General features: G+C 35.5%; 1 protein-coding gene across 6 annotated transcripts in view; it reads right to left on the bottom strand.

Annotated features, from left to right (window-relative positions):
- Positions 1-25432, bottom strand: part of LOC110845421 (peroxidase) — a 39916-nt gene extending 14484 nt beyond the window's left edge. For 5 of the 6 annotated variants that reach the window (XM_022091816.2, XM_035850618.1, XM_035850619.1 and 2 more), the window contains exons 1-8: positions 24825-25432; positions 12666-12772; positions 12287-12353; positions 4775-4857; positions 4552-4642; positions 4176-4266; positions 3624-3724; positions 2797-2943 (exon numbers count right to left, since the gene is read on the bottom strand). In XM_022091816.2, the coding sequence (XP_021947508.1) occupies positions 2797-2943; positions 3624-3724; positions 4176-4266; positions 4552-4642; positions 4775-4857; positions 12287-12353; positions 12666-12772; positions 24825-24841 (704 nt within the window). In that variant the 5' untranslated portion in view covers positions 24842-25432. The remainder of the gene's footprint in view (positions 1-2796; positions 2944-3623; positions 3725-4175; positions 4267-4551; positions 4643-4774; positions 4858-12286; positions 12354-12665; positions 12773-24824) is intronic. The other variant, XM_022091818.2, reaches the window with a different exon arrangement.
- Positions 25433-26682: the final 1250 nt, after the last annotated feature.

Below are 26682 nucleotides of genomic sequence, written 5' to 3'. Positions count from 1 at the left end.
AATAAGGGAATTAAACTTCAAAACATGGCACCAGACCAGCTCAGGGTTTATAAGAACAAAACTCGAATTCGGCACGTCGCCAAGTTAAAACAAGCACCTTTGGCAGTACAACAAGCATGCAAGGATAGAGATAATGCTAGTTGGAAAAAATCTCATAAGCTGTCTAGAGACAAGAAGTCAACCGACGACAAACGGATGCTCGGGAAGATTAACTATCTCAGAACAAAACTAACGAAAAAAAACATCACTGACACTGAGGCTTTCCTACATACATTAGTTCAAGCACGGAATAGTGGCAATGTTATCATTATACCACCCACGGTTGTTATTAAAGTAACAAAACAGCAAAAGCAGCAAAAAATATCTAATTTTCGTAAGAAGGCAAAGAAAACCAAGTTATCAGAAGAAGAATTAAATGAGTATCATAAATTCGTTAAATACGTTAATTTTATTCCTAGCCAACACATCCCTCAACTGGATGGTGAAAATGGGGAAGAGGGACCAGAAACGTTAATTTTTTCACGGGATAAACCAAAGTTAATTGACGAATTAACAGACACACAAAAGAAGCAACACAATGGAATTTTCGTAAGAAGGAAGTTGAAGTTATCAGAAAAAGAGTTGAAGGAGTATCATAAATTTGTTGAAGGCCTTAATTATACTCCAAAGTTACGCATCCCTCAATTGGATGGCGAAAGTGAGGAAGAACAAAGTGACGATGAGAAAGAAGAAAGTGACAATGAGGAACAAGAAAGTGACTATGAGAAACAAGAAAGTGATGATGAGGAAGAAGAAAGCGACAATGAAAGACCAAGGGAAAGTGCGAGCGAGAGAAGAGAAAGACTAAAGAATGATGAGAACTATGATCATCATAATGACCCATACAAGGTATGGGGTATGAACCCAGTAGCAGAGGTGGGCAATATACATGTATATTGAATATACAAGTATAATATATACAGTATATAATATACTTTTTGTATATTGTATATTGTATCTTAAAAGACTCGAAAAAAAGTATATTGTATATTGTATATTGGACAAAAAAATGTCCAGTAAATATACAATATACAATTAGGCGTAAAATACGTGGTGAATGACAGGAATGCATATTTTAAAGTTGTGCTGGGGTATACGTTAAATGTCGAAGTTACAAAATCGTTATATCCGTTTGCGGGTGCTCTAACAATGAGTATATCAGGCTTCCTTGGTCCTTCCTTAGATTGTTGTCACATAGATATTTATATAGTTCAAGATATTTAGAAAATACAAACAATTCAAGCTCAACACTCGGGCCAGTACACAAAAACCACTGATTTTTTTAAACTATGTATAAAATACAAAACGCTCACATTTCCACACTGGAATCGATGGATGGATGGTCCTCAAACCAGTATAATGATTCTGCTATTGGAAAGGGCGAACTTTTAATTTTGAGGCATTTTATAAATCAGCGATTTTTGGGTAGTAGTCCGAGTTTTGAACTAAAAGTTATTTCGAGTTAATTAAAAAAAATAGTAAATGTGTTGAATTGTGCATGTTAAAAAATTCTGAAAGGAACATGCCTGGAACACCCATTATAACAAAGCCCTACGTTCACATTTTCATATTAACTAATTTTTGTCAATATTTTTCATGTTATAACGTTTTTTAATTATAATTAAGTGCAATTGCTTTATGCAATGCAATTGCATTATGCAATGCAATTGCATAATTGTTTAATACATTGTGCAACTAACTGGTAACAAAAATTGGCGTTAATACGAGAAACCCGGAAACTTTCCCGACTCATAAGTTTTCGAAATATGCATCTATCTCACTATCTGACGATAGTGAAAATTCAATTTAATTTTTTGCTGGCGACTTTTACCAGTTACCGTCTTAAAATTCGTTAAGATTCAACGGAAATTTTTTAACTGAAAACACTAAATTACGCTTTGCATCTCATTTTTTGCAAAGTATATTGGAATTGTATATTCAATATACATGTATAGTATATTGAAGCTAAAATCCTGTATATTATATACGTATATTTGTATAATGTATATTTCAATTTTGCAGTATATTGTATATAGTATAGTATATTGACACGAAAATTTGAGTATATTGGCAAAGTATATTCAATATACATTTTGATGTATATTGCCCACCTCTGCCCAGTAGACGAAGAATCGGATTCGGATTAGACCCTTAAAAACTATCTAATGAATTATATACATGTTTCGACTTTCGAGGGGGGTATAAATTGTCTAGCGGGTGTTGTGACTTGACATTTGATGGTCACAAAGAAACCCAGGATGGAAAGGGAGGTTGCTAGTAGTTGCTACCCTCCATTCTACAAAGGGCTCCACTGCCCCAGTCGGCCTCCCTATTCTGGGGCGCCTAGAATACTAATATAATCAACTATCTAAACTATATAAAGCAGGCGAATATATCGCTGCTGGCTGGGTCGGTGGCTTACAAGTTAGCTGAGATGTTAGCCTCCCTTTTCTCTCTCCACTTTGCAGACAGAGCAGGAGAGGCTAACTTCACTAATGTTGGGGTAACGGGCTTATCGGGCCTATTTTGCACGTCGATTGACGGGCTTCTACACTAGTTTAATATAATCAACCACTTAATTAATGAACTATTTAATTTAATCAACCATTTAATATAATCAACTATTTAATTAATGAACTACATATGAACTATGTATACAAAGATGAATTTTATAAAATAGGTAGGACACTGAAGCCGTGTCCCTGATGATGGTCATGGCAGGCCGAAACCTTAGTGAACCTTAATAATTGAACTTACGATATGAGCAGAATTGTGGCAGCATGGTCATGGTAGCCTTCATCAGGGTGAATGGTTCGCGACACAATTCTTGGTGGGGGGAGGGCAGAGCCGTGGGAGCCCACTCGAGGGTCAGACACCGCGTCAGAGTACACGGGCTTCAACAACCTATTTTTAAGCCAAATTTGATATACATTAAAATACATACACATGCTTTCACATTCAATTGTGATGAAGGCCAAAGGCGAAATCAAATTTTTATCGGTAATATAAATTCTGTGAAAATGTTTGATTGTTAAATTCTGACCACCAGTAATATGTAAGTGGCATATGTTGGTTAACATAATGATTGCAGGTAATACCTATATATTATGATAGCGGTTAGAAGCCACAGCAATATAAATTCTGCCTACGTGTAAGTAAATAAATTCTCATACACATAAATAATGTAGACAAATATACCCCAGTACGAACGACACATAACCACAACTTGACCATGAAGAAAGGGGTAATTTATTACTATGAAGTTTTACTACGAGTTGTGAATGCGAAATATAATTAAAATGTCGCAAGACAGAACTGCATCTGTTGTGCATACTTATCTTGTAGCATTCATCTCTTTGGTCGATGCTTTATGTTTTATGTTTCATGGTTCATGACTTTGGGTTGCGTTTGAAATTGCAAAATGCGAGTTGTTGCTTAAATTAACTGTAATCTTTTTCATATCAGATCAATGTAACATGATGGCCCCCCATGTTAAATATGTGCCGATAAACATTAATTGAATTAGTTATTAGAATTTGAACTGGTAAAAGAGTAAATGTTGCACAGCACAGCAAATTTCTCACCTCGTGAACGTGGACTGCACAGCTCCCCAAGTTGGATGTTTCAAATTATTGCAGAGGCCGTCATATCTTCTGTACTTGCCGGGTTGGCAATGAACATTCGACTAAAAAAATGTAAATGTACCAACTTAGCGAGTTTCATTGCTCTAACTTGATGTACATTATGCCAAATTGTGATAAACACGCAAAGAATTTCCAAGACTAAAACCCGGTCAACATTCTGATTTTTGGAGAAGTATCTAGTTCAAAATTAGTCATAACGCTGGAAATTGATTGAGCTGATTGGAAACTACATAAACTGCAATGACAACTCTCATCCTTGGAGTTGATGCTCCCAGGTTGTTTGCATTTTGATTTCGTTTCAACTGTTCACTTAGATATTTGAGAATCTGTTTGTATAGTCAACTGATTAGCTTTACAAAATTGTTATGATTTCTCTTTGAATTATTAATGGACAAAATGCTTTTGTTTTTAAATAGTGGAGTACAATTTGAAATGGATTAATAAAATATAAAATAATGTAGGATACATTTTCCCATTTCTTCGTCAACTTACCAAGAAAGCAGGGCAGATTTCTCTAATAGCCGTCTTCGATGTGTCAATCAGAGGAAGACCATGCTCAATTTCATCCACAGACAAACCATACCTGTCAAAAAGGTACAATCAGATACACGAATTAAATCATTTTTTTAGTTCACGTCCATCCTTGCAAGCACGCCTAATCAATAAAATGATATCATTGATATCTATATATAAACTCCTCTACAGTAGATCATCCCGTTAAATCCAACTTTAATCAAATGATGCACTGCGACAGTTCATTTCACTTCATTTCTCATCTCAACAGACAACTTGCCGTCACAACAAAATTCTTTGTCACCAAGATTAATAATCCAATGTTCATTTGACATTTAGGATTTGGAAAACTCACGTTCTCGATAAAATCCGTGAGACTTCCAGAAGTAGTTCACCAACAGTCGCCAACTCTTCGTGTTGGTATCTCTCTCTTCTTTCGGCTACCCCTGCAAAATGAAATGTCGCGTTCATTGGTCCACAATTAATTCAATCAGTGGCAACAAAGCTGAGGAAAGTAAACGCATAAAACCGTTTTTTTGTTCAGCAATTGATTGATTTTGTTGGTCAAAAGAACTTACTGATATATTTCCTTGCCTGACCATAGGCATTGTTGACGGCGTCATACGTGATGCAGGTATGTGCCCCACCGCCATAGTTGTTTCTGTGAAAATAAAATATAAAATAAAATAAGTAAGTCTTATGCTGTACAGATTTATGTATAACAGTATAGAAATATTTACACAAAGCCGATATTTAAATGCTAAGAGTCGCAGTGCAACATTCGTATGATGCAACGTCCGTTTCACATAAAATCCAAGGAGAATATTCATGCAACTGCGTCTGAAGATAGTTTTCAGTTTTTATGATATTTTCTATAAAAAAATTGGTCACGAAGAAGCTGTTAATTATGTTTTATATTCGAAAATTAATGAAATGAGACTTTTTGAAGCTCTTTGAGAATGCCGTCATACATATTTGTCTATACTTACATAACACATATAATCATTACAAAGGTTGCAAAGAAATGAACGAATAGATGCTGTTTATTTTTAGTTGGTTTAATTTAGCAAAAACCATCGAGTCAAGTTTTGAAATAACGTGCCTTGCATAAACGATAATTATTATCAGCATTGTCACAAGCATACAGTGATGATGGCAATAAGTGAAATTGGCAGATGATGACCATTACGTATGTAGATAAACAGAATGGTGAAGTAAGCTTGATTTTTGACTGCAACCCTTGTGCAAATAATATCGCTGCAAAAAAGGACACTGCCAAAGACATTCACTAAAGTGTGAAACTCTACCAAAAATGAAGAAGCAAAATCCATCACGGTTTACTTAATTGTTGGGATGAATCGAGTTGGTTAAAACTATGCAATGGAATTTCTGTCAGCACAAAACTAAATGGTGGCTTAGAGGTTCTCGCCATTTGTTGCAACAATTTCACACGACTCAGCAACACAAGCAGACGCTACGAGACGTTATTCGAGGACGAGACGATATTCCTTAAATCTGCAGTAATTTTGTAATACTCGAGAAGAAGAATTGCAATCAACGTAACAAAAACGAAGCGTAAAACATAGTCTTTTCTAAATATTTTCACGACGATGTCATGCCAGTTGCTCCGTGTTGTTGGTAATTGCCACAGAAGCAAGTTAACCTTTTATGGGACATACAACAGTCTCATCCTCATAAGACACCTAACAGAGGATTTCTATCGTGTATCTTCTCGCAACTAAATAAACCAGATTGGTTTGGATTTTACTGGTTTTGCCAGCTACTACAAGTCCAAACAGAGTGAAGAAGAGTTTAATGTGCATACGTATGGCAGTGCTTAACTCATTCATGAGTTGATCTAGATTATTCAAAAATTACCCTCCTCTTTATTTAATAGCATTATCATGCAGGAAAGTAGGTCCTATTTTCACCGTGAAAATATTAAAATGCAAATAGGTAGTACTCCTATTCTAAACAAGTTCAAAATATTTATAACCATTTAGGTTCATACACCTATATGTATAACATCTAAGGTCAGTTGTGTGTTAAACTTGGCTATCGATAAATTTACATACAGTGTCGGACAGATGTCTACGTCCACATAGTCGCGTCAATTTCATTTTCAAATTGTCACTGAACTACTGAACCAATTTTCATCATTGATATATCAAATTCTCACAAATTTAACGTAATTTCATAGCACATTATTAGTTTTCCGCTAAAAAATTTATTTTAGGCCAGAGATGTATTTTAATTCAAAATGAAAACAATTGGATGGACAAAAGTCAACGTCCAGTCAGAGAAAACATACAAAAAAAACTGTAATTTATAAGGAATGTTATAACAATTAATTTTTAATATTTGGTTGGGCCTCCGTTCGCTTTAAGGACGGATTCAAGGCGTCGAGTCATAGAGTTTACCAAATTCTTGGTCACATCTTCAGAAATGGTTTCCCAAACTTCAAGAATTCTGGATTTTAGGCCCGGAATTCCTGAAAAAGATTGTTTTCTTATTTCTCTTTCAATGTGGTCCCACAGATGCTCAATGGGATTCAAGTCTGGAGATTGGGGAGGCCATTCTAGCTTCGAAATTTTTTTTTCTTGAAGTATTCCATGGTGGACTTGGCAGAGTGTTTCAGATCGTTGTCTTGTTGGAAGACAAATCGTCGTCCAAGTCCAAGTTTTCGAACAGATTCCTGGATATTACGGTCAAGTATTCCCTGGTACTTGTATTGGTCCATAATTCCGTCAACAAATTCCATTTTTCCTGCCCCACTTGAAGCCATGCATCCCCACACCATTACCGACCCGCCGCCGTGCTTAACTGTGGGGTTGAGATTTTTTGGATTCAATGCTTCTTTTGGATATCTCCACACTCTACGACGCCCATCTGACCCAAAGACATTGAACTTTGACTCGTCAGTCCATAAAATACTGTCCCAGAATGTTTGTGGCTTGGAAATGTGGTCTCTGGCAAACTTCACTCGTTTGGTTGCATTCCTCGGTACAATAAGAGGCTTCCGGACTGCTCTGTGGGATTTCAAATTTCCCTTGTTCAGTGTTCTTTGGATGGTCCTAGGACTAACTTGTTTGTCGAACATCTCCTTGATCTCGGTAGATAGCTTTGGAGCACTAAGTGAGGGTGTAACGTTGACTTTGTTGAGCACGTGGCGTACTTCTCGGTGAGCCAAAATCGGTTTTCGACCACTTCTGACCTTGTTTTGGACTGAACCATTAGCTCTAAAGTTCTTAATGATTGTCTGGATGGTTGTCCTTGCTAATTTATACTTGGTCCCTATTTGTCTCTGCGACAGCCCCCCTTTTTGTCCACCCTTCCAGTCCTGAATGACAAGATCTCGAATAGCGATAGGAATTTCCTTGCGTGTCGACGCCATCATATTTTTCTGGAAGAAAATTATTTAAAAATTAATGCGGCATATGTTATTGATAGATTTATTAAGTTACCTGATTTTATAAATTGGAGAGATTTTTGTTGTTGACAATTAAAGTGAAGTGGACGTAGACTTTTGTCCGCTCAAATTTCATCCTCTCTCGCTCTGCACTATGATTCTCAGTTTTCCCAGAATTTTCAGAAATAACTCATATGTTTTATGAAATTACGTTAAATTTGTGAGAATTAGATATATCAATGATGAAAATTGGTTCAGTAGTTCAGTGACAATTTGAAAATGAAATTGACGCGACTATGTGGACGTAGAGATCTGTCCGACACTGTAAGTATACATAAATATGCTGAAATTGAATAAACAAATAAAAATTTAAAGAGAAGTTACTCATTACAGACAGGATTGCGCTGTCAATGATCAAATCATTGAGCCAATAATTTTTATTTTTGGGTACCCTCCTTCTTTCTTAAAGTGTCAACTTCAACAATGAAGGTGACAAAGTAATTAAGTATGCATTTAACTTGATCAGTTTGCATGTCGGCAAATCAAACACCAATTTACTTGATACTGACCCGTGTGATAGCACTTTTTAGACCTAGTGAATACGCCTGCAACCTTCAAATCCCTTTATTTCAAGCGTAATTAAGCCAATGCCTATCTAAATATTCAAAGTCATTGGTGATAAGCGGACTGATTGGTGACTGTCGCTAGTCGGAACTGTCTGGGACACGTTTGAGAAATTAAATATATTTCTTGAGGCATAATGACATGCTTCATGTGTTAGCCGTATTACACGTTAGTGAATGTCATCCCATGATGGGAATAAATCTTGCTCGCACCCGTCCATAAGCGGTGCGAGCAAGCTATGGGCCAGTGCGAGCAACATTTATTCCCTGATCCCATCTCGAGCAATTTCTTAAATACAGGGCTCGACAAAAGGTGCATGTACATATTTGTGTTCATTTTAGCAATGTGAGAAGATTTGGAAAAATCCCAAATTTTCATTGCACGACGGCTAAATTTCTCTCGTTCTGACCCTTTTGCTTTTGTGAAGAAAAAGTACCACGAAATTTTGGCATTATTTTTGCTTTATTGATGAGTTTGCCGTCGTAGTGGTGCTGTCAGTTTAATCTCATATTATGCATAGTGCGAGTTCCTCTATTGTACTTGTACGCCCGGAAGTCTGTGTAATGTTGTGCTGATCGAGAGACTGCTTTGATGCTGGCCAGATCGAAATAGATCAGAGCGTGAATGACGAATTAAAGGATGGAGTTGATCGAATGAATGGTGGGATCTCGCCTCAAAAATCGGCTCATTGATTAACAATAGTTGCTCAGCAGCATGTAACGCAGCGCAGATTCAGAGGAAGTAAAGTTTCTTTATTGCCAATGTAAACTTTGCATTCAATTGAAGTACGGAGCTTTAGCATGGGATTGCCAACCATATAATGCAACATTATACCGTGTATGGTCCTATTGTAGTAAATTAACATAAATAATCTCAAAAAATTTAAACAAATTGGTTCAAAGGCTCAACAGCAAGATACCAAGCCGAGGTCAAATTTAATTTCTGACGTCTAATCCTCAGATTGAAAATAAGCGAAATGGAATAACCAACAAATGCATCAAAAAATAATTGACTGATTTGAACGAGAGAAATGCACCGTGTGTTTATCGACGAGGTGATAAAATCATGGCGCACACCAAGTGCACATATGCAAGAAGGAATTGTAAACTGCTCAAGTTTGTTGCAAATTTGTAAAGAGCATAATGTTGAACATAAATTTAGTAGTTGTATTTGTTATGACCAGTTCAGCACATTTACATGTGTACGATAAAATGTGTTTAATTCTCAATTAAATTTGTAAAAATATTGATTAATCATATACTTTGTTAACTGTCTGTCTGTTCGCCTGTTTTTAAATTTGGCTACACTTCGACACATCTTCACTGATCCTTGTCTTTGGATTTTGAGAGTAATTGTATTCATACGCATATGTCGATATTGGCGTAATAACGTTTTTGTAATTAGGGTACCTTAGCTTGCAAATATCATATTATATTGATCATACTGATAACTTTTTATTGGATAGTGTGACCAACACTTCATTTTCAGACCTCTGATTCCACCACTTAAATTAAAATTTAATAAATTTAATAGCCATCCCGTAACAACAGTGATGCAGTAAAGTCGATATAATAATCTACCTCATTCTGGTCGTGAGAGTTTGGCGAACTGTTACCAAATTATATTGATCTGCTGCCAAAAAATTAAACATGCATATCAGAAGCGTGTGCATGTATGTACATACAAAATGTTTTGTACGGACGGGGGATGAAATAGAGGAGGACTCGGATATGAATTCCTCAAGTATTGTTCTGGTGTTGGAAATGAAATACTTTTGCACTCAATTCTAAAGTTTGATCAATTCATCATTATTTTCAACTTGATTTCATATTTCTGTTGGTCATGCCATGAAATATGAAATATGATCACAATTCACCCATGTGATGCCAAAAATGTAAAATGACAAGAATGGAATCAATTTAAATTGTTGACAGTAAAATACCCACGAACGTAACATAATAATCCTTTACATCATGTGTATGTACAATAATATGCAACTCATGCAGGAATATTTTCTTATTCATCATGGTAGTTTACTCATTTATTTGTGTACTTTCAATAATTTTACAAGTCATACATAAGCTTGCAAATAGAGACCCTACACATAAAAGCATCACACATATTCATACGTGTACAACCGTTTCAACGTTGCATTTTTGGCAAAAAGTTAAACATGTTGAGTGACGTTATGTTATTCACTTTCACTTTCTTCCCACTAGATCCACATCATCTCCAAAGATTCAAATGCCCAACGTTAGACATAACTGGCGACAAAGTGGCCGTAATTCACAATTATCACAATGCCGTGCAGTACTCAAACACTATTCGCTACAGGTGCCTGCTAGCCAATTAATGGAACGGCTATTAATGCAACAATGGGTCCCCAGGACCTTATTGTGCACAATAACACACGTGCGCATGATCTACGACTGAACACAACACAATGTAGCCTAAGTAAGTGCATATGAATGAAGAGGAATTTGGTGAAGATGGAATTATTTCACACATTTATGCGCTAAATTAAGAGGATGTCCATAGCTCAATTATCTCCTTTCAGGAGACCAGACTAGGAATGAGATGCACGCTTGTGTAGCCTATTTTGCTTCATCTTCCTCTCCCCATTCCACTCAACCTACATTATGTGGTGTACGATTAATTAAAGCGTATTATTGCACATTGCGCAACGACATATGAGGATGCAATCTAATGCAACACGAAGCAGCCCCTTTGCAATGAAAATCAAATTCGCAAAGACGAAGAAAGAAAGACCACCTTAATGTTGATGATGGCATAATGATGAGACTTTAATTTACGAGTTTTGTTTAATCGCAATTTATTACACCGACAACAGAAACACTGCCCACAAAAGTATCTCTTGTGCGGAACAGACAAAGGTAGTTTGTGTTTATAGTCTTCAACTTTAAATTATAAAATATAATTTAAACAAAGTATTCCGCGCTAATGTAATTATGCAACAGTAACGTAAATATGAAAAATGAGGACCACATAAAAATGCATTTTAAATATGTTTAAGTTTCATTTGCGTTCACACAAGTGATGTACCTATGCAGAACTTAATTTGTAAAATTAAACTGATCAGCAGTTATCATCTGTACAAAAAATCATGTCGCTGTCACCAACTCGTAATTAATCAAATAAGCACTAACTGACCAGCACAATACTTGTTTTTATCTGCAATATCGGAGATTTTTTTTATTCATAGACTTTACTGTTATGTTGAATTTATCTAATTATGAAATATCAATTCAAAAAAATAGGCAATACTTACGTATCATGCATACGTAAATATTTGAAACATATAGTTTTTCGTCCTCCTTGAATAAACCAGTGACTCTTTACTTATATTCATGTCAAGTTATTTACAATTGTTGATGTTATAATTACTAAATATTTTACAGACCGTGTCCAGGGTGTACACGCAAGAACAGTTAAGCTGGTTTCTAATTGTGTAGCAGACAATTTTTTTAAGAATATGAATTTACTATTTTCCAGAAATGTTTTCCATTGTAAGGAATTCAGCCGGATAGCATCAATCAAAACAATAAAGACTTTGTCTACTGCATTTTGTGATTAGACAGCTGTAATATTTCGACGTTAACATTTTATGAGATGCTGCAAAACGATATTTAACTTGAAGATAACAAGTAATAAAATGCGTTTTATAGAGAAAAACAAATTCTACGCAATTTATTTAGAAAGTGGAAGGATGTGCAAGAATTGTGCTGGCCCATTGCATGAGGAAGTGTTGCGTCTTTCTTTAGCCAAATTATGAATATTGAGTACAAATGAAATAGAAACAGGTTATGTAGGTATGGATTTGTTTGTGGATGGCAAACCCACAACCCCGTCATTGGTATACAGCATCCATTCGCGTCCTTGCAAACGTCCTTGGAGGGATATTAGCATTGCCTTGCTTTCTTCAGGCAAAATTTTTAAACGGAAGAAAGTTGCAGAATTTCGGACTTTAACCCGTGGCGCATGAGTCGTCGTGAAGAGTACTGATAAAGTGCTAAATAGTTGATGGTTTTGTACTTACGTTCCTCGTAATGTGTTAAGGCTATAGTCAAATGCTGAAGTCCTGCCAGGTCCTTCTAGTAAAAGGGCTGAAAAAAAAATAAAATGAAATATTGAGAAAATGATGTGAAACTTTTGAGAATTATGAAACGGGTAGCTTAGTCTATTCATATTTTGATTCGTTCTTGGTCTGTATATGTAAAGAAGACTCTTCCCATGAAAAATTGGTGTTCTTTTAATACACAGATCATAATATTTATTTTTCTAATCATTCATCTTTTCAATATTATTGCGTGTTTTGTTCTTAAATGCAATTAAATATTTGTTGTGACAAAGAAACCAACATACACGATTCAATAAATAAGCATGTTTCTACTAATGATTACAATGATTGCACTTACCACATTCACTATTTCCTCCACCGTAGTCATCTGATGATTCAAATTGGTTAATTGCTACTGCCGATGATATTAAACCACAGATGAAGATGAGTATTTGGCTTCTGCTGCTGAAATTAAATAAAAAAGGTTAAATATTTCATACAACATAAATTTCAAAATTTAAATAGTTCCCGAATAACTTTGTCATGTGAATAAACGTTAAACTGTATAACACTATAACTATCCAGAAAACGTCCTAGTTTGTTTGAAATTAAGGTTTTTTTTGTTATTGGTCAACATAATCTTTGCATTTTGCATGGTGTTCGTCGGGCTTTTTTGCTTTGCTTACTGTGCTCGCAAACACATGCATACATATTTTACATGTATGCACCTACTTGTCTTTAAATGACTTTAAATCTGAAAACTTAACTTTCAAAATAACCCATTTAGAGTTGTACATTTTAGAGAGCTTTTGAATGTACGTATGTATATGCGCATTGTGCAAATTAGTAAGATTAGTTTGACGTAGGATTATTTCAGCCAATTGTGGGTCCATGACAGTCGTGATTTTTTTGTTAGCGAGCATAATTACTAACAAGATTGTAAGATTAACAATGAATACAGAGATTTGTGAATCACAGTCAACAGTGTAAAGTGCAGATATAATTCAGGCGATGAGAAATATGCAAATATTTTTATGTAAATGTATTTATTAAATGTAATTCTTACCAAGGTATGCATAAAAATATGTTTACCTCGTCGTAAGAATTGTGGTACAAATATAAATATTTTTACCAGTTAGTACAAGGTTCATATTGTCAATGTTTTAAAATGTAGTTGGAAATCCACCATAGTTTTGCCTAGTTAGACTTCGCGTTTCCTGTCCTCAAATCTTAAAATCCTCCACAGATCATTAATTTTACGAGATAAATCAGAAGGTGACACGCTATATGTTGCTAGCGTTGTATTTATCTGTGGACAGATACAATGGAATGAAACGAGTTACAAAACTCTGAATACGCTGATGAATAGAACATTTTACTAACGCTTATGAATTATCGGCATAAAGGAAGGCCTACAAGGTGGTCAATTTGACAATCGGCTATAGTTAGCCAATATTATAGCGATCTAATCTATGTAGCGAAAAAAAGTCAAGTCATGAATTGATAAACTCAGTTCAGTCTACTTCTCTGAGTAGAAAGGACTCTTCGAAATCTGCAATTTTCTCCCTTTTAGACAATCATGGTATCGGTTGACTAAATCAGAATAAAGACATTCAGGAGTATACAAGGCAATAGCCAGAAGCATAACCCGATACAAGAGATACGTAGAAAAATGCAGCACATCACATTAACGACAAACCTATAATTTTCTACAATTTATCCCGTACACAATCTGTAATGAGTTAAAAATTGTGCAAAATTTAGAAAATGTGCATTCCTTCAACATCAGGCTGCTAATCTCACCATATGTCGGTGGTTGGGTGCAATTTGAAACTGCACGTACATATGGCATCTCATCTCCTTTCCTTTCAGAATACTTGTTAAGAAAGTATTTTTTAGTATCATGATTTTGCACTTATTTCAGCACTATGCTGCATATTACAGCATATAAAGATATTTTTGGGTTAGTTTCATGAAAATTTCCAACTATCTCTGTGTGTATGTCGGAAAATTAACAGAAATTGCAGGATGGGTAATTAAATTAAGGGTTTTGATGCAAATACGCTGTACGCTTCTTAATATTCTGTAAACTCCTTAGTCTATAGTGCATATTAAGTTGCTTAAAAAAACTCAGGATTCAATTTTCGAAGTAGAATGAAGCGGATACAATACTCCAGGCAACCTTTATGCACATTCATACATATTTATATCCCGAGTCGTCTGTGTCAATTCAATATCTGTATGATCGTCTAAACAAAATGTATTTACATGCTCTCATGCTATGAAATTCCTGTGCTGGTTTTTCTACTTTCTGCTTCTCAAAAACTCCAGACCGGCAGTTCACTAATTATTTGGAGTGGAATCCACAAAAAATTACCCTAAACTACATATTTGACAACCACGAGCATATTTGATTCGGCGAGGTGCATATGTATTTAGATATACCTGCAAATTTGAGAATATGGGTGGTCACTCACTCAGAATATGGATCTCACACACAGAGTTGGGTATAAAAATAAACATTATTGTCATTAAAAATCGGAATTTTCCTATATAGTAGTACATATTTTTGTTATGTATGTGTCCCAAGGCAGTTACAACGATGGTAACGTCCATCGTCGAACCCGGTTCGTCATAATTTTAGACGTATTTATTTTCAAGTTTATTGATTAGTTTTACGGGAGTTATCGATAGATCTACACGACGATTCCATAAGCAAGCAAACCTCAAAGAATTTATCCTGATCCTGAACAAAGCACACCTCAACACGTGAGTAAAAAATAATGTTTGATTACAGTTCTCCTCGATACTATTTTAACTTACGATAATAGGATGCAAGGAATGACAAATCAAAGAATTTTGTATTTATCATTTGTGAAATTATTTTATTGACTTAAATTGATGATAGTTTTAAAGTGTATATGTGTGTCTTTCCAATTTACTAAAGTGGAGCGACAAACATAATTAATTACATGCACAAAGTTACAGATTGTGGTTCTAAGGCTGGCCAAATGAAGGTAAAAAATTGGCGTCAAATTTACATAATCATGATCTAAAATACTAGTGTATGTAATTGCTTAGTAAATAAATGCAGTGTAAAAGTAGTAATCTTTAGGATTTGGTAGTAGTGACGGATGGGGGAAAGGAAGCAGATGCAAGTGAGATTTAGATTAAGGTCACGGAGAGCATCCACATTTCAAATCCACAGATTTTGTATGCAATTTAGTAAATGTATACGGATCATAAGTGAGTGCGAGTGAGGTGAATAACTGACCAACAAAAAACGCTATAACATTAACTCGTTTACCACTTTCATAGATTTTCACTCTCAACGAATTCCTGTTTGTGGCTTTTGTCTCGGCTCAGATGTAAATTCTACCAATTGCTGAGACGCATTGCACATCGAAACAATAAAAAAAATAGCGTAAATCGCAGTTTGCATTAAGAATTTCTCAGAATGAGATCGACAAATGAAAACAAAAACTAATATTTCACCAATGCCGTTCAATGGCGACAGAGAAATTCTGGGTTATAGTTAGATTATATCCGTGACCTACGGTACATATAATTATTGAATTAAGAATCAACGCACGACCATTTGTATAGTATTTGTCACTTAATTGAGTTAATTGTCGACTTAAATCCTGGGTTCAGTTTATTTGAATTATTTTGACGTGCTTTCTAGAACATCTCAATCTCAAAAGTCGTGAAGCAAGTGCGACAGATTAACCGCAATATATGTATCCTTGAATCCAAATCAATTGTATTTTCAGAGTTAGCAGACATTTAATTAGGTAAAAACCACACTTACAAAATCTTACAATGCAATAAACTCTCATGACTCGAGTTAAATCAATGACGTGTGTTACAAAATTAAGCGTATTTACATAAATGTGTTCATTTATCATGCCTGTAATAGCTTACGTCGTGAGAAACGTTTTATTCACAAGTGCACAATGCTGTTCAGCAAAGTTTAACAAATCCACAAGGAGTATGTAGACGACTTAAGTACTTGAATCAGATATTTTATTGTCATATAAGACAATAAAATATACAGCTCACGCAATTATTGCTTTAACAGAACCGCAAGATGTTTAATAGTCGAAAATGGTGCCCACGCACGAGAACAAACGTTGATAATTGTATGGAAACATTTTGTGGGAACTGGATTGATTGATCAAGTTATTATTATTGGTGTCATTCGCAACGTGGTCCAATTGTGTTATTTATTGGAAAGAATAATCAGTCATTATTTTATGAAATTTTGTAGTTTGAATTGATAAATTGACAATTCTTGCCCCTAAATAAATAATAATGTAGATAACTTAGCCTTCCTGGGAAGTATGATGCATTGATGCAAAGTAACACAGTCAGTATCAGTCCGAAAATGCACCTCATTATCATTTTCTACAGTCTAACCCCTTCCGAAACGGACATGATTGTTGAATTTACATGGATGTACATACATACATCAGTACATGTATATATGTACATGTCCTTCTGCTAATGCAAAATTCGTCTCGTTGCGATTTACTTGAAACCCCCCAAAATAAGACATTCCTTTGAAACTACTAAAAAGCACTCAAACCAGTTAAACCACTCGGTCATCATTCACTCTCATTTCAACTGAGAGAGAAATTATTGGACTCGCCTTTGGGCAAAGTCACTGCTGCTGATGATACCACGACCAGGAGACGCATCAGGTCAACTGTAATTCCACACTTCGACTTATTCTAATCAGCTGACCTGCCCAACCACCTTCGTCAATGCTAACATCTGAGGTGACCTCTCGCAACAGTGTCACTAACAAGACGAGATAGTTGCAATTTTAATTCTTGGTGGCACATCAGAAAACGAACACTTCAGCACCCAATCAACTCAATCATATTTATAAAGCCTGCTCTATTGTTGGTGTCATGCCCACTCTGCTGCTCCACTGATTTCTATTCAGCCTCAACAACTATGCATGGAACGACACAATGCTTTTAATGCCATATAAAGTTCAACCCAACAGCCATGCAAATTCAAGATCAACGCAACTTTTCCTTTCATTAGTGCTCACTGCTCATTTCGTCGTTTCAATGCAACACAACAAACATCGTCGTCGTACGGATGAATGATTTGAAGTGGAATTAAAGTGGACGCTGCTGCAGCGCCGTTTAAAATATTTGACACCACGCCACCACGTAGGCAGTTTTGTGCTGTGCTTGAAAGTGCTTCAAGAAAAACTTGAGCCACTTCAATGGGAGAGAGATGCACACATCGTCCAATGAAAATGAAATACACATTTTCTCATTATAGAATCGTTGTTAAGATGACAATTATAATGCACCGGATATGTTCAACGCTACAGTGTTTGATTAGATGTAACAAGGTCGCCAAGGCTGGCAGCAAACGACGTATGTACGCATGCGCATTGTGCTTCTCGGTTGGAAACAATGGAACTCCGTGATCAATCAAATCAAGATATGGCCAAAATCTCTGGGTCTCTTGGTCATTAGATATTAGCTGCATTTTAATTACTTTGTCAACATGACCAAAACAACTGAGTCAGTGAACTTTTGATAGCCAAACGTCAAGCACAATCATTGAATTCAGTCAGAGTTACTGTGCATTCTGTAAATTTATTTATTTATTTATTTATATTCCAATTGTCGTCCCATCAAAAAATGAATGTGAAAGTATTGTTTTGTGTGTTGTGACTTGTGGTTCAGGTTAAATGGGAGTCAGTATGATAATGCACCGTGATGCATATTATTATGCACTTGTGATGCATTTATCCACCGTTAATTCCCACCAGGCATGGATGCAGAGGAGCTTGTTGTTGGCGTTAAAACCTTTATCAGTATTAAGAATGAAAGGAAGTGAGTACAGAATTAAAAATCGCATTACACGTTCGCCTGTAAGAACGAATATCCTCTAATCCTATTTTCTATTGTAATTTGTAGGAAGACCTCTGTTCAACCGCAACCAGAACGTATTATAATTAATGGAAAATAGAAAAGAAAACTAACTACTGACTGACTGATCGTCTCTTTCATTCAACTGCAGAATGTGTGGATGCATAATGTACTGCAGCAGCGGCGGTTGGTATTCACAACTCGTCTTCTAATTAATCATGGGGGCTCAGTTTAATCTACATTCCTTTAAATGTACATACACACGCTGTACATTTCTACGAGTTCGAGTTACAAAGAGGATTTTTAATATTAAGATTTTAAGATGTCGTTCATGCAGAATCTTAATAAGAGTTTAGTAATTTGGGTCAATGTTACCAATAATTCTGTCGGATACGATAAAATTTGTGTTGATGCTTTATAATTCATATCACTAATCGATTTAGTGTCCCTGCATGTGGATAAAGAAGTCCTCAGTGATTCAGTGTAAAAAACATGTTATGATGATAATTAAGCAAAAGTCAGCTTAATATGTTTTCGGAAAGGTTAGTGCCAAGTTTGACTCGAATGGTTTTATTGCCTTTGTTCATCTTGTATGAGCCTATTAGCTTATTCATGCTACTTTGATGGATGACTGTGTAATTGCGCCACAAACACCTTGATTGAATCCTATTCAACCTTAATTTGTAAACCTCCACAATTTTGGCATGCACATATGTACATGTGTTATAAGAAAGCAAATTTGTAAGTACTTTTTTAACCGTTTTCTCTGTATAGTTAGATAATACAATTTGTAGCGTCCATAATGTCTATAAATCTCAGTGTGTAGTTAACAGTTTAGAAAACTTTTTTTTGAGAATTTAAATATTTTTAGGCCCCTTTTTAGATTTAATCACTTATTGTTCTAAACTACATCTTTATTATTTAAATAGGTACTCAAATTTTCACACATGGATGCAAATATACTAATATTACGCAATGCGCATAATTTTCAGACATTTTAATTGTGCTTCATAGAATAATAAATTTACATTCTTTGAACTTTATTATACAGAAGACTTGGTCTGAGGATGACTACAAAAGACATTCAAAATCATAATGGTTTGCAATTGTAGAATAATGGTAATTGTTTAATAGAATGTGAAGGTGTTGGATTTGCAACAAAGTTAAGAAGAAACTATTATCGCGCAACTTCATCTGTCATTTTGTTGGTGGCTTTTGAATTCCCATTTTATGCAATATCAGCAACAACGACACTCGCCGATTGCAGCGTGTAAAATATGCTGCAATTCACTTAGCGCAGCCAGAGAGCTTGAGTCGACTTTAGATTTGGTCACAAAATGTTGTTTAAATTTCAACGAGTTTCATTACTGTGATTCCATGTAAACTAATCACTACACACTCTAATATTACTTCTGGTACATGTCGCATTGGAATCCATTGGACTAAATGTGCGTGTGTATAAGGTTTGGGGTAGAGTTAAATTGCCAAATTTCAAATTGCTACATTTTGCACCCAATTAAATAAACAAAGACCTATTGGAGCACTAATCATGCATCAAAATACAAAAATAACTCAGCCAAGTTGAAGATTGACGGCTGTTCATATGAAATCTGGGAAAACAAAGTCAGGGTTTGGCAACGCCTCCATTTGTCTCCCTGCTTATTTAATTAAATCATGAATTAGAGTCGCAATGCCATACTAACATCCATATGCAATTTACTTATAAAAACGTGCGATGTTGGTGGTTGCACTACACTACACATCATTTTGAACAATTCTGACACACTCAACGTGTTAACCTTTGGTTGGGGTCATGAGCATTCCAAGATAATGAAGAAATTGCAAATCTTTGACCAGAAGATACTGAAAGAATTTAACGGGATCCACAAACAATTTCAAGTTACTTAACAAAAGCATAATTTTATTAATGTTTAATAAATAAATAAATATTTGAGTTAAACTCAAAATTCGTTTCAACGCTACTAAACGTACACAAAGGAAGTGGTGGCACGTGATTTTATTCTTAATAATATTTCTCAAGACATGATTGTGCTCTTCTATTTTCTAGAGTAGCGAAAAGAGTGGCTTTACCAGAAGCTAAAGTAAATTAACAATTAGTTGAACCATTAGTGTATCAGAACCATAATATTACGAGTGAAGACTTCTAATCCTACGCCAGACTTGGAAGAACCAACTCTAGTTTGCAGATTCTATGGTACAAGTGAATCTTATGGCACGAAGTAACGGCTTTTACGGTCTGATTCCCATCCACAAGGAAAGAATTTTCATTCAGTTTTGCCCACTGTAGACAAAATAAGCTCTTTTTGTTCTACTAACAAGTCTAATTTCAAGATTGCAGATAGAATCATGTTGAACATGTGGGATCATTCTAGCTCTTGCGTAGCTGTTTACCGTACATGTACAGATGCTTCGTTGAGCCACTGCCAATACAAGCATGTGTAAATCCCACAAATGTATCTTGTGTTCAGAATATTCGTTTTTAATTTCAACAATTCCATGTATTTACGTATTAAAGTATGAGCATTTAAGTCTGATCATATCCGATATTAAATGAAACATTCAATACGATATGAAACATAAACTCGGTTCCCAAAGAATAATATATGCTGGTGCTTGATATTTAGCTGTAGTTCCCGATTGACTTGTGAATGCATGTTAAACCGGATGCACGGTAAACAGTATAATATGCATAATATAATATTATAAGTATCGATTAAATATGGTAGGTCAGCACTGGTCATCGTAAAATGAAGCTCCTGAGGTTGTTACATATATTCCAAGGATTCGATTATCGACAAAGATGTCGAGAGATAAGAGGACCTTACGAGATTCGTTCGAGACAACATCGTAGCATTCTCTCACAATCTGACACTCTGCTTTTGGATAATTATTATGATCTTTATTTTTGCTCCATTAAATTAAACGGTCGAACACTGTACGTGTCTGTGTGTGCATAATATACTTGCTTCTCGTTCTTTTCTCCTTCTTCTTGTCTCTCATCACCGCATTGTAAATCCATTGGGTCCTTCTAATCGTAAGAAAAGCTGCGACTTTCCACTTAATAACGCTCCTCAGTGGTAGCACAGCCAGCTACCTGCTGTTGTTGGTTGGCTGGCTGAGAATGTGTCACAATTTTCCTTTCAGAATAACAATTTTCTTTCATTGTACACAGAGCAGCAGCCTCCGGTCCATTGTATTCATTCTCGTTCATTAGCATTCAAAACCGTTTATTCTGAGCAATTATTATGATTTTTTAACAGTGATGCATTGCATTCCATCTTTTTCAGAACAGTGAATGCAAAACATGAGATGAAAGTGTTTTCAGCATCTGCTGCTCTGCTCTCTTGTCGTATGTAGAGTTGCATGAATTGATTGCGAGTGAGATTGTTAACTCAAAATTAAAACTGCAACGATATTTAATTTCCACCACCTTGCCAGCCACGGTTTTGTTACCGCGTTGTTGGATCACAATGCATTTTTAAAAATTTCAATGAGTCAGCTACTGATAACTTTAAAATCCAAATCATCACGAATCAAGCCGTTAATCAGCCATTCATAAAATACTCCTCCACCACAACAATATGAATAATAGCATAAAAATAATGAATAGAACAAAACTGAAACCACAGAACATCACAAGCGACATGAAATTTTATTTTATCTCCGACAACTTTAATTCTATGTGCGACCCAAATTGTTCCCATAATTCCCAGGTCAGAATTCCTCATGTCGCATATTAAGCGAGATGATCTGGTGCAAACTTCGACATAGAAAGCAGTGGATGATTTTGTCGTTTAAATCAACCAGACCATAATCCAATTGCTAGTATTAGTGACTACTACATGAATGCATGCAAATGCATCTCAGTTTTTTAATGTTTAATGTCTGTCACATTTTTAAACTGATCAACCGACAACTATATAAACTGATCAGCAAGAACAAGTTTCCATCAATATCTATATTGTGGCTTTTTAAGCTAAAAGTTATAATTAAGCTAAAAATAATTTATAATCAGAATTTACAAATTGTGTAATTCAATTTGAAAAATTACAAATTTGTTGAAATTTGCTAAAAGGTTATTGCAATAACCTAGTGGCTGACTGACTACAGCGAAGAGTCAATAAGCACCTTGCTTATTTAATTCTACTGACATTACTACCAGCCCAACCTGCATGCCTACCTTCTGCCAGATGCACTTTCTCTTTTAACAACACAACACGAACTAAACCAAACCAAACCACATCTCAATCTCATCTCATCATCTTCTTCGTCATCGTCGTCGTCGTCGTCGTCCTCTTCAACCAAATAACCTTTCTTCTCATCTTATTTATCGCTTGATAACGCGTAGTTATCTCCTTCATTAGTTGGCGATAATCTCTGCACAGCTATCTTTTACTCTTCGTGCTTTGATTTTGGAGAAGCCAACGTCGATTTGCGTTTTGGCACGCTGATGATACCTTATTAATGATAAGGAACAGTAAAATGTTTAGTGATTGAAGATGCTTAGCAAGCCATCGCCAAATAAAGGTGGTAGCATTTGCGAATATTGCAGCCAAATAATTGTTTTTAAGAGTTATACATGGATCTGTTCTTCGCAAAATATGAAACGAATTCATAATAATTCATATCTCCACTAAATTCGTAATGACAACAATGTCTGGCGTCTGACTCGGGTCACATTAGTTATTCTGTTTCGAGACAATTAATAGCATTCTCAAATCACAGTTTGGATGAAATACAATGAAGATGAATAAACCAAAGCAAGTTTGGTTGACTTTTCATTTGATTCAAACTTCAAACATGATGTTGTACACTAATATGTAAGCGAAACCATGTCTAATAATGACAAGCTTTTGGGGGAAGCTTTTGAAATTTTTTCCTAGACGATCCTAAGCGCCAGAGAGAATGAATGCATAATATTTCAATTCTGTTGTCTCGAGAAAACGGAAAAGACAATAAAATTTGCTGCAGCAGGCAGACATGTCATAAAGTGTTAATTGAATGGTAGAAATGCATTTAGTGCATCTTCTCGTCACTTGACTTTCACGTCAACACATTTTTGGGAGAGTGAATGATGGACCTGACGAGTGCGAGAATGTCCAATTAGTCGTATGCGAATTTTTTCAAATTGTAACACCGAAACGTATGCATGCTCATATCTCATTGTAATTTTGACATGCAAGACATATTTCATTAAAATCCGACCAATTATTTTTATTCGCATTTTAATGCATTTTATTCGTCACTTTAAAAATGAGGAATTTTTTTTACATATTTAGTATAATCAGTAAGTTTGCCAATATTGCAAAACTTAAAATAGCAAGTCTCATTTAATGACAAATGGCATAAAATTATTTTATTATGTAATAGGCAAAAACTCGCAAATAATAAACTGCGTAAATAATAAAATATGCTCTCTACATTTTTATATGCATTGCAGTAACTAAAATGAAAATATTATTTAATAAGAAAGAACTTTTTCTCAATCCAGACAAAAGTTTCCCTTAGTCAATCAATTTTGGTGAAGGACAAGAAGCACAATGGTGATGAGAGATTTTCAGATTTTAATGTCATTAAGGTATGTTGAATCAACAAAAGAGTTTCAGAATATTGAAAATTCTATTGATCATTGACTAATTGGAGCAAAAGGTGACATGACTAAGCAATTCAACACGGCTAACACAAGTACCTAAGCTTATCCGATTTTTGGCAGGCATAAAATTATCGTTAAGATTGTTCAGGGCCGATATGAATGCATGTCTTAGTAATCGGCCTCCCTAACCGGTCATGTTAGGAAAGGTAAATAAATCTGCAGCCTAATTCTAAAACAGAGTCACTTTTTTTGACATGACTGCATTAATTGTCACGTCCGTAACATTGATTCTGCTCGCCAGATACCTCGTAAACTTGGTTCAAATAATTATAAAAATGTTTTTATATCACAAGCAACTCAAGGAATCTGCGGTATGAATGAATATATTTACGAACTAAATGGGATTCTGCAAGTCAGTCAGTCAACCTGAGATGTGCATTTGAAGTGCATTATTTATAACGAAAATTGCAGCAAAATCTGGTTCACTTTTTCATACCTGAGCTCTAAAGGTGTTCGTGTGTATGCCAACTCTGTATCAGAATTTGAACCACTTTACCTTCAAGGTTTTTTGCTGGTTTGGGGCATTTATTACTACTGCATCTTGTGACCACTGTGCATGCACACACGCTATATTCCTCTCGTAGTACCAATAATCGTATGTACATACTTGAGCCATTGGCCGATATCGCTGAGCTAGTTTTTTGGCAAGTGATAGATTTTTAAAAACCAAGTGCGAATAAGGAGCCGTTTTTCTGAGTTGAAAGTGTGCATTGTTGCATTCGAAATTATCCTTCTTATATTGCCGATGATCCATCCTAACCCTGCATTTATATATATAAATGGATGTACATATAGGTATCGATGTATATCTGCAGTCGCTAGTGCATGTTTTTTTACTACTTTTTATGAAATACTTAGATTGAGATAGGTAGGTGGACATTTTACGATTGTTACGATTAGTTGTTCTTTAAAAGAGAAATAATTGAATTTATTATTGAATTACCTTTGTAACTTGAGCATTTTGTCCAATAAGTTCAACAACACAGACACAATTGATTCAATAATTAATTATACAGAAAAGTAGAAGTAGAAGGGAATATGAAAGGGAAAATTCAGAGATTTTGACTGAAATATCAGCTTTTGTGTAACATGGCACTTTTGAAAAGCAGTGGAAGTATAATATGGAAGTTCACTTTCTTCCTGTGAATGCAGTTCGTCGGGGAAGAAGCTTCCCGACCGCTCCAGTTTCACAAATTCAACCCTTTATTCTATCCTCCAAGCTCTGAACAACTTTATTTGTTGATTTTATTTGTTGTTTTTTGGGGAATATGATTATCTGCACTTTATGAAAATTTTTTCATGATCAACTTGAATCCAATATTGGGGTGTGATGTCCCCAAGCAGCACTGAGTAACGTGGGATGGAAGTGATCACTGCCAGTGATGGCAATGCTGGTGGTGTGGCGTGGAGTTCCCACGTATTGTGCGATTCCTTCACAAAAGTTGCAACCTCACTTTGACAATTATTTAACGTATTTTAACGCTTCTAACGACGATAATCGTGCGTGGTGGTTTCTTGACTGACACCAAATCCTGAATGTTTGAATTCTCATCAGATTTCTAGACCAACCAAGTTCCCCAAGTTCTACTTTCTTCTCTCCTCATTATTAGCTTTACACGTACATTGCATCCCATCGCATCCCCACCATGCAGCTAACAATACACGAATCAAGACAAGTTTAAAATCTGAATTGACGGTACTTACTCGCTTTAAGTGAGGGCCTTTACACATTAGTTATCTCGCTGGCATGTAGCATTGCAGTTGCTTCAATTCAATATTATTTCATGCCAACCATGATATGCACACACACACAGACACACAAAGCAAGGTAGCTGCAGAAGCAGTTGCTTTATTAGATGGGGGCAAAGCAGTGGAGTTAGTGCAACCTGTGTGCTAAAAAGAGGCAACAATCCATCAATTCTAATAATTCAGCGATCCTGTAATACCCAACTCTAGAAGAAAGAAGGGAACGAGAGTTTTGATTGTTGGTTTATTATCTCTGCCTGTGCTTGCTTATTTATTGCATGGATGTAAGTAAGGCTCCCCACCTACACACCTTATCTGGTGGTGTAGCCTGTTCATTTCACTCGCATAGTTGCATGGGATGCTATGCAGCTTTCAAACTACTCAATAGCAGGTGGATTTTGTCAAGAAGAAGGTTCAAGCTATTTTTGCAACTACAAGATAAATCCTCTACCTTTTAAATATATAGTTTACTTTGGAGGAGACAGGTAAAAGTAAAACTGTGTACGCAGCAAGCAGATGCATACTCAACAAAAAATACCCTCTATTCTAGTAAAATATTTAACATCAACGGTACTGACTTGTTTATCATAATAAAGAAGTTATACTCTCAACGTATGTCGGTAACCATCGACGAATGGACTAACCAATGACCTACAATGCAATGTAAATAAATAATGACAAATTTGTATGTCTAATGTACGCTAATTATTACTACTCATGTTGTATGTGCGCTTCATTATTGTCTCATCATGAATCCATCAACATTGGCAGCTATTTCTCGGAAATCTGAAAGGGAAAGGGGTTTCCTGAGAGCTACACATATACCGTTAGTTATACATACAATGTATGCATAATGTTCAGAGGATGAGTAAACTGCATGACACAACACTGCTAATTAAATTAGCATAAGTAAAAGTGATACCTTCATTCACCAACATTCTCGTGCAAATGCATAGTTCGATGTACGCATATGTAGCTGGAATGACCTGCATCAAAGAGAAAAGCCGGTCTCTAGAATGGTTATGATGATTTGTAAAACCGAAGGGCCACAAAAG

Source organism: Folsomia candida, unplaced genomic scaffold (assembly GCF_002217175.1).
Source record: "Folsomia candida strain VU population unplaced genomic scaffold, ASM221717v1 Fcan01_Sc003, whole genome shotgun sequence".
NCBI lineage: Eukaryota > Metazoa > Arthropoda > Collembola > Entomobryomorpha > Isotomidae > Folsomia > Folsomia candida.
Note: the sequence above shows the minus strand (reverse complement) of the source record. Positions and strands in the feature narration are given on the sequence as shown.